This window comes from Meleagris gallopavo, chromosome 19 (assembly GCF_000146605.3).
Source record: "Meleagris gallopavo isolate NT-WF06-2002-E0010 breed Aviagen turkey brand Nicholas breeding stock chromosome 19, Turkey_5.1, whole genome shotgun sequence".
Taxonomy (NCBI): Eukaryota; Metazoa; Chordata; class Aves; order Galliformes; family Phasianidae; genus Meleagris; species Meleagris gallopavo.
The window spans coordinates 2,469,194-2,478,297 of NC_015029.2; the positions used below are offsets into that span (position 1 = coordinate 2,469,194).

General features: G+C 43.7%; 1 protein-coding gene across 1 annotated transcript in view; it reads right to left on the reverse strand.

The window, feature by feature from the left end:
• Positions 1-2,202: 2,202 nt before the first annotated feature.
• Positions 2,203-9,104, reverse strand: part of TNFSF8 (TNF superfamily member 8) — an 18,566-nt gene continuing 11,664 nt past the window's right edge. Inside the window, exons 3-4 of the mRNA XM_010720801.3 lie at positions 8,286-8,357; positions 2,203-7,912 (exon numbers count right to left, since the gene is read on the reverse strand). Of these exons, the coding sequence (XP_010719103.1) occupies positions 7,515-7,912; positions 8,286-8,357 (470 nt within the window). The 3' untranslated portion in view covers positions 2,203-7,514. The remainder of the gene's footprint in view (positions 7,913-8,285; positions 8,358-9,104) is intronic.

The following is a 9,104-nucleotide window of genomic DNA, read 5'->3' on the forward strand; positions in this document are numbered from 1 at the left end:
GGAGCTGACTCTTGGGTCCTCCTCCAGCACAGGGGACCTGGAATGAGGCTGTGCTACCATGGCCATCTGCCTCTGGGGACAGCCAGGCCACCTGGATCTGTGTTCATCTCTTGGTCTTTCTGGGGTTTTGATCAGAAATTCCAGCCTGGTCTTAGCAACTTCTGCTGACAAGCATTTCTGTGAAACTGGTACTTTCCAGAAAAAAAAGAGAAAAAGTGTGGTCTTGGTGAAACATTCATGGCTTGCACTTTCTGGGATGTTATTTATCCTTGTTGAAAGAGGAGTAAGAGGAGAGAAGAGAAGAGAAGAGAAGAGAAGAGAAGAGAAGAGAAGAGAAGAGAAGAGAAGAGAAGAGAAGAGAAGAATCAATTTAATCTTCTCTTTTGAAATGTTGCCAGTTGCCTTTAACTTCACCTGCTCTCTCTGGTAGCAACTGCTAACGCAGAATTGAGAAACAGATTGTTTTCTTCTCCCTTGGAGCTTGTTCTTTCAGAAACCAATGTGAATGATACAAGTTTATGTGTTCTGTAACACAGGCCCCATCAAGCAGGGATGCACAGTTGGTTTGAGGGGACACAGAATATGTCAGAATTCTGAGGGATAAATCAGCCTGATCTTCTTAACTTCTGAAAACAATTAAGGGAAAACTTTTTGTTTGCTATTAAAAGATAGAAGATTTGCTAATGAACTGGGGCAAATTTAAGCATTATTTCTTTGGTTATATGATTATATGTTGTAGCCACCATTGTTGCATGCATACATTATGTCAGTTTCACAGAATTTGAGTTGTGGGGCAAAACCAGGTCATTTCTCCAGAAACACGATGCATAAAATCAGAATAGCTGAACTATCTCACAAAATAAATAGGAGTATGTGTTGGCTTTTACTCATTCCATATATAACTACTTGGACTTTCATGCTTGAGTTTTCACTGTGTACACTTCAGTTACTCACTGTTTACTCACTTTCCTTGTTTTTTGTGGATAGCTTAAATAGCAACAAGAGAGGGAACATGTGAGATGGACTGTAAATCCCCTAAAACCACCTACAACACCTTCATGGAGGAGCATCAGAGTCATGTCTTCCTTGGATACACCATAGGGAAAGCCAAACAATAGTGTGCCACTGATAGAAAGGGCATCATTTAAAACAAGCAAGCAAATTGATCTTTTTTTCCTCTCATCTCCAAAGAATTTATTGGTCTGTGGCTGTTCTGCCTCTGGATGGTTGTGAGTTGTGAGATTTTGGTGTGGCAGTCTCCACACTGCAACAATGGTTGCTATTGGTGAAGTCTATCCCTGAAAATTAAATTCCATCCTGGTGAATCTGCTATAACAAAACATGTTTTTGTTTCACTGCAGTCCTGTCAGTGGCAAATGTTAGACTTCACTAAGACAAAAACATCACCTTTTGGATTTCACATGGCATTTCTCTTGTGGTGTTGTTTATTTAGAAAGATAATTTCTCTTTTCCTTATCTTTTACAAGTGCGTGTCTCCGCTTTATCTGCAAAGAATGTAAAAGCACTTGCAGGATGAATCATGTCTATTTTTTTTCCTTATGCAAAATTATAGCTGCTATGGTTGTCATTATTAGTTTAATTAAAAATAATAATAAAAAGAGCATAAGAACTCTTTTGATCACTGACTTTTCAGCTGCCATTGTCCTTTGAACGACTTTATGTAATAACCAAACAAAACATACACACAAGTCCTCCCTGCTTACTGAGTTTTGCAGTCTCAAAGTTGGTTTGAAATTATTTGGAGTTATATATATGTATATATATATATACACACACATACATGTAATGAAGGATCGAAGAGTAAGGAAAAGCTCAAGAGGCTCTTTGTGAACATTGGCACCAGCCAACGTCACATTTGTGATTTGGGCATGCAGTGACATGATCCCCAACTGCTCAGGCTTCTCATACACACTCGTGCACCGCGTCTCTTCCTGTTTAAAAACACTGAGCATTTATGCGGCCGTGTGGTTTTAGGGCCTCTTGACTGCATCTCAACACCTGCTAGAAGGGAAGCGTCCCCTGCTGAATGCTGAGCACTTTCCAGCTCAGAATTCCAACGTTTGCAGCAGCCACATCTGCCTCCATCACCCCTTTCATACCCAGAGCACTGGGCAACGTCTGGTTGTTTTTCACACAGATGTGTTTGATTAAAGACACATTTCACTGTGTTATGAATCAGAATGTGTTTATTCAGGAAAACACTGCCTCCCCACCCCCACCTCAATATTTAAACCGGAATAATTAACATTTTTTATTTGACACAATACAATTACTTTGACATGTGTCTATTGCTAAAGCCCCCAAAGCACTGTCTCACAACACAGGCTTATATATGAAAAAATACCCTTTACATATAAAGGTTCTGATATTCTGCACACTATCTGCTTGCCAAAGGCAGAAGTTCTGCTCTTCTACCACTGTCAAGCTTGAGGAACTCAGCTGAAGCCCCTGAAATTACATTCATATAAAGTATAAACAAATCACATGTTCTCATTTTTAAACATGAAACTTATTCTTCCTCTTAAGCATAAGCTTTAGAAATATTTCTTTTCAGATGGTTGCTTATGTGAAAGCTCACTCACTTCCTTGGAGTCGGAGCATCAGTAGAGCTCATTTGGCCCTTCAAACTGGGTTTTATACAGATTCTTCACATTTATGTGGCTTCTTTTCTTTTTTTCTCCTTTATATTTCTTTTTCTCCATTCATTTTTTTATAAGAATGACAAATAGAAGCAAAGAAGAAGAAGCAGAATAAAACAAACAAACAAACAAAAAAAACCCACGGAGATTCATAAAACTAAAAGAATGAAAAAAAAAAAACCAACAAACTATTTAATAAAAATTTCCTTGTGAACTCTTAGTACTGAATTGGTGCTTAATTACAAGATGTTGTTCTCCCCCTATCAGCTCTGCATGAGTCCAAGCAATATGCAGTGCTGGGAATGAAACGACCCAAGTGGGAAAGTCTTCTTTGCATGCACACATCCAACAACTTTCCCAGCTGGCATTGGTGTTTGTACAGTTGTCCTCTGCTGGAGAGCCACAGGCTTTCCAGGAGTCTCACAGCCTCGGTGCACTCAATAGGAAGCTGTAGGAAGTGCCCATAAGTGATCAGGCCACAGATTAAACAATCTTTGAATTCTGTTGCCTTGACTGGAGCTGATGAGTGCCAGGGCTTAGTGGACTCAGTGAAGACTCAGTCACCAGCTGACAGTGTTTAATATAGGCAGCTAATTTGGGTGCTCTGACTCACCTCCTGAAAGTTCTTGCTTCAAGCCGGCTGTATAGGGAAATGGTAATCCTAAATTTAGATGCTGTGGATGTAGTTGAAGGGAAATGGTGTGCTAATACCTGCAGGATATGGCATCTCAGGAAAATATGATGGATTTACTCATGGTGTACACATCCTCATCTTGCAACAGAGGAGAGTAGCCGCTGCCTGTGAGCAGCCCTTGCAGCCCAGAGGCAATGCTGAGTGCAGAGGGGATGAAGGCTCTCTGGCCCCATTGCAGGAATTGTGTGCCAGGAACTCTGGGCTTTCACTCTCCTTGAAGCCATTTGAACTTCAGAACATGCTGTGCCATTCTGCTTTGGTCTCTACTCTCACCCACCCCAAACCTTCAAGCTCTCCAAATCCATTTTGAAAATGGTCACTGGGGATTTTTAAACATGAGCTCATCTGGGTGGGGGCACTGCTGCAGAATAGACTCAGCCAAAACACTTTTCCAAGACTCTGATTCCTCACAGTTTATCATGTTTTCTTCTAGTAGTCCTACAGTCACCATTAAAAGGAGTTTTGAGGTCACGGAGTGCAACCCATGCTGTCACAAGGGTTGCTTGTCAGAATTTGTTTTCTACAGCTCTTCCTCCTACAGAAGCTGCCTTTGCTGTGAGGCTTTCCCTCACTCCTCACACCCAACACGCGCTGCATCACTTCCACTTTTAGGAGATGCATCAGCCAGAGGTCCCCAAAACTTAGTGAGCCTCCTCACTAACTCTGCTTTTTAAATGGTTATTTATGCCAGTTAGCCCCTTTCTCCCTTTAACCTTGGGATAGAGTGCTTGAAAATAAATTGCTTCTAATATTGAACTATGAAGACTAACATTCTGAAAAAGAGCAGATTCATTTAAGAGCAACAGCTGAGGCTCCTCAAGAATGCTGTTTGCTCTCGAGAGGAATCTGTGTGTGTAAGAGGAGCACAGAACCAGGTGGGCGCATGGCTGAAGGCCAGTGGTGTGGATCCAGGTGGGATCTTTAGAAGAGGAGAGCTCATTCTGGGGTAGCACACAGCCCCTGGGTTGGCTTAGAGCACAGCGATGGATTCCTCTCTCAGTGACTGCAATTTCCTCCGTCTGGGAAATGTGGAAGAACATAAAATGAAACAAAACCATCAGCCAAGCAAATGCAAGTCTTCGTGTCCTCTGTAAGCACTCATGCAGCCTGACAAACGAATGCGTGTCAGGTAAGCCATGGCCTCATTTTCAGATATGAGCTCTGAGAAGTTTGAGTTCAGGCCAATACCACAGGGGGTGTCGCTGAGCCTTCTGAGGTGCCTCGCAGCTTCAGGGAAGTTCAGCTCCAACTCTACAATCTCTGCTATCAAACTTGATTTGACTTTGATTTGCTGCCCCTGGGTGAGCTTGGATGGAAGTGAATTGCACTGGCTTGACTTCTGCTTAAGTTTCCTCCTAAAATTTCTTATGGTACTTAACAACAGCCAGAATTAAGCCAGTAACACACTTTTTTTTTTCTTTTTTTTTCTGTCAACCAGGGTCACAAATAATGGCACATATCAACGCCTGCGGACACTTCTTCTTCAAGCAAAACACAGTTTAAGAGTGTGATCCCTTCTGAGAAGGGTGAGATGCTGCTGCTTTCTCCCTGGTCAACTTAGCAATAAATCACACACACATAAAGCTGCACATTTGCCATATCTAAGAACTGGGGAAGGAATTTTCAAGTTTTTATCCATCTCTTTAGCACTGTCACTGTCCACTCCTTGGAGCATCCATGGCTCAGGGAAGGGCAGGTTGGGGTGAGCAGAGCCAGTGGGAAGCTGAGAGCATGGGACCGGGTCCTTTCCCAAAGCGTTGCCATGGATGCTGCTGAAGAGCCGTGGCATTGTGCAAAGAATCAGCCTGGATTTACTTTTTTAGCAGAGAGTTGTTGTCAAAAATAAACTGCCCCAGAGAACTGGGAAATCAGAGAAGGAAACGTGATGGAAGAGTGAAGTGACTTGGAGAATGCCAGAAAGCAAGGAGGCTGCTGCTTGGCTCAGGGCCTCACTTCAGTGAGAGCTATCTAACAGTTTTACAACCAATGGCAAAATCACGCTCTGTTAATGAGCCCTCTTTATGGCTCTAATTTATTTTTAGTTCTCAGAGGCAATGGAGTAGAGGCCAAATAGTTTTATCCCTCGGTATTAAAAAGCCACAGGCTGAGAAGCTTAGCGCTGCTTTGTCAGGATTTTCTCCATCTGGCAAAATAATAGAATAAAATGATCCTATGAAGAGAGCTCCTTTAGTTTTTTAAATAATGGGCTTTCTCTTTCAATTCCAAGCACGTAGGGAAAGGTGGGAGTGGAGGGAGTTAACACATATTTTCACTCATTAGTTGCCTTCTCAATATTCAGGAGCTATAGCTCCTAACTGTCAGTCTTGCTGACACTTCTCTGGACATTGGTGGTACTCATCAAGGCTGTGGCAGATAGAAGTTAAAAACCCTGTTCCAAGATGGGAAAGATTGATTGGGTCCAGAGGGGTGAGGTGATGGCAATGGAGGTGACAATGACATGAACATGTCAAGGGGATTCTTTTAAGTTTCTTTAATGTGGAAAGAAAAAAAGAAAACACAAATTTCATTTTCTTTTTTTTTTTCCTTTGGTCATTAATAATAGAAGGGATTTTTGTTTTCGTCAATGTTTATCAAAACAAAAAGGAGATATCCATAGCAGTGAGTCAGCCTGACTATTCCTGACCCTTTGAAAGGTTTGTCACGTTTGAAATCACCTGGTTAATGGATTGAACCCTCAAGAATGTAGCAGGAAATATCACAAGTAAAAAATTACTTCCATGAGAAGCATTTTGAGTATGCTCACACAAACTGATCATCAGATAAGCCTGAACAATAAAAGACTTCCGGGGTTTTGGAAGCCAGAAACTGATTTCTAAGCTAAATCCATGACTAAAAGTTTTGGTGTGAACAGTTCATCCAGTCTTAGTCATGTGAAAGGAAGGATAAACAAGTACCCAAGGAAAAAGCTGAATGCCAACAACAACGGGCCACGGTAGAACCCCGGTGACAAAGGGAAAAAATGAAAGCCTGGATCCTTGGCAACTTTTTCCTACATCCCCTCATGGTGAGAATCAGATTTTAAATAAAAGCCTGTGCTACTGAAATTCACGGAGTACAAGGGCCTGAGGTTGCTTCCATGATTCATTAAGTCGTAACTCAAAGATCAAATTAAATCTGGACTGTCTGAATGCCACAGCTGGTAGCTGAGGGCCAGCTCTGAAATCATCCTTGGGAAAGTTGGAACCTCCGATCTAAATCTTGGATTTTCCAACAGTTCAGATGTTGGGATGTGTTTACACAGCACTGTGCTGTCGTATCACTCAGGGAACTGCCAAACAGGCAGGGCACAATTTGGGGGAAAAGTATCATAACAAACTCTTTTGTCACGTGGCACAAGAAGATCATTTTTTAATATTAATTATGGAAAGGCCTAGAAGTTCCAGGTGAGAACAGAGGCTGAACACGGTGCATGTACAAAGGCTCTGCCCCGAAGAGCTTAATTTTAAATAGAGAAGATGGATAAATAGTGAAAAGGAAAACACTTGGAACTAAACTGCATAAAGTTTGTGGCAGAATGCAGCACAGAAACGTTTGGTGAGTCCCCAGTCTCCTTCACTCTAAAACCCAGAGTTTTAGCTATCAGCCTGGGAGTCAGCAATTTCCTCTTTCCTTAGTATGATCTATCCATAAACTCACTCCAGAGTTGTGGTTGCATGCTCCAGTTGAAAAGAAAGCCTTAATTACAAGCGTTGGTTGTTAGGTTTTTTGGAACGACCGTGTCAAAACACTGTTCCATAAAATTCAGATCAAAAGGATTTCCCCCGTCTCCTGAGCACAGGCAATCTGCCAGCAGTGCTTTAGCCAAGAAGTCTTGATAATGTGTGCTCTTCCCATTATCTGGTTGCATTTCGGGCTGTGTTTGCACTGCATTGCTTGGAGGATCCGCTGCCACATCTGTGCTGCTGGATCTGCTATCCAACAGCAACCCTACCGCGACCAAACCAGAGCAACCTGACATCCGCCAGGTGTGGGTATTGCAGTGTTTTAAGATTTCGTTCTGGGACACAAGGTTCCTCATTTACCCTAGCAATGAGGTGAGATAGGAAACGTAAAACAAGATGTAGCCTAGTAAAAGCAGGCTGCTGTCATCAGAGGAAGACAGAGAAAGTCTGTGCAGCAGTGGGGAGTCAGAGGGCTCCTCACATCTCATCGCTGTACCTCAAGACCCCAAGCACGTTATCATTGGGAAGGTGAATTTCATTCAGGAATTTAGGATGGCTGAGTGTTACTGATATCCGGTCCTCCACGTTCAAGTACGTCAAGTGGAGCTGGAACAAGGTCTTAAAGTTCTTTTCTTGGCACGAGTCTGATGCACACCACGTGGATAACGTCTGCCTGTTGACTTCGTCGTTGACGAGGAGCTCTATCTTGAGGTCTGTGGGGCTGTGGGAACAGTTGGCAAAGCGGAGGTTGAGGTGGCAGTAGATCAGGTAGAGGCCCTCTTCACGGATCACCAGCTCCTCGCTCTTGCACTGGATGTTGTCACATATACCCTTCCCAGCCAAGCTCAGCTTCGAGCTGTTTACTGAATTTGACACTAGAAAGAAAAGCAAGGACATTGTAAAGTGAGCCGATGAACTCTGGTGGCCTAAATTCAGATTTATGGATGTGCAGTCTGGTAAATGGAAACACGTGCTCTGCGGTTTTCCCAATGGAAACTCTTGGAGAGGGGCTCAGTGGGTGGCTGAGCACTCATGGGTGGATTGGGGCGCTGAAAGGTCCCAGGGATTGTGCAGCCCCTTGGGAAACCCAAGACAGGGAGGTGCAGTGGGAAATGGCCTTCTGCGGTATTTAGGGGGAATAATGGAGATATGTATTTGCATGTTTGTGTGGGGAAGGTATCTAATTATTTACTGTCTCTTTTGAAGTTAAAGAAAATGTTTATGTGATTGGATAGAGCTCCCACTGACCTCTCATGTACGCAGCGGCTCCCTTGGCCGGGACATTCTGTAGGATTCTTAAATAGTCTTCGGAGGTGTTCCCTGAAGGAAACATCACAGCAGGTGAGCACTCCTGATTTCTTTGTGCTGACAAAAAGTCAAATTCTGGCACCACATTCAGCACCACCAGGCTGGGTAAACAGGGAAGGGAAGGGAAGGGAAGGGAAGGGAAGGGAAGGGATGCAATAGAATCCTTTAGGACTTCTTCCTTGTGCTCCCTGACAGCTTGCTTGTGCTGTCCCCACTGATCTGAGCTCCCTGGGATGATGGACGAGCCGAGCAGCCAAACTCAGCTTCGATGCAGAGGATGCTGCTCTGTGCTATCACCAGAGCTGTATTTATTTCCACCTAGGTTGGTGATGTGAGAACTGTTCTATTCTCCAGGGCATTGACTGGCGTGGAAATGTCACTTTTCACCCATCCTCTTGGGTTTGGACCCAGATGATCTTTAAGATCCCTTCCAATTAAGCCATTCTATGATTCCTCACAACTGCACAGTGGAAGATCCAAAGCAACAAGCAGCAGCCCACATAGCCCTGAAAGCTGTTTCCTTCTGCTTGACCTGCACGCTGATTCCATAGCACCGTAATGCTCTCAGCTCAGTAAAACTTGCATCTTAAAATGGCTTTTAGGGTACCCCACCCCCTCCGTTACAGTGTGAGTTCCAGCGGGATTCCAGTGCGACCTTTGGATCTGAGCGCTGCCCTCAAGAGACGCCCGGCCAGCTCGGCCCTGCTGCTCGGCTCGCGGCAGGAAAAGCTACGGGGCGGTACAGGGGCAGGGCGGTAC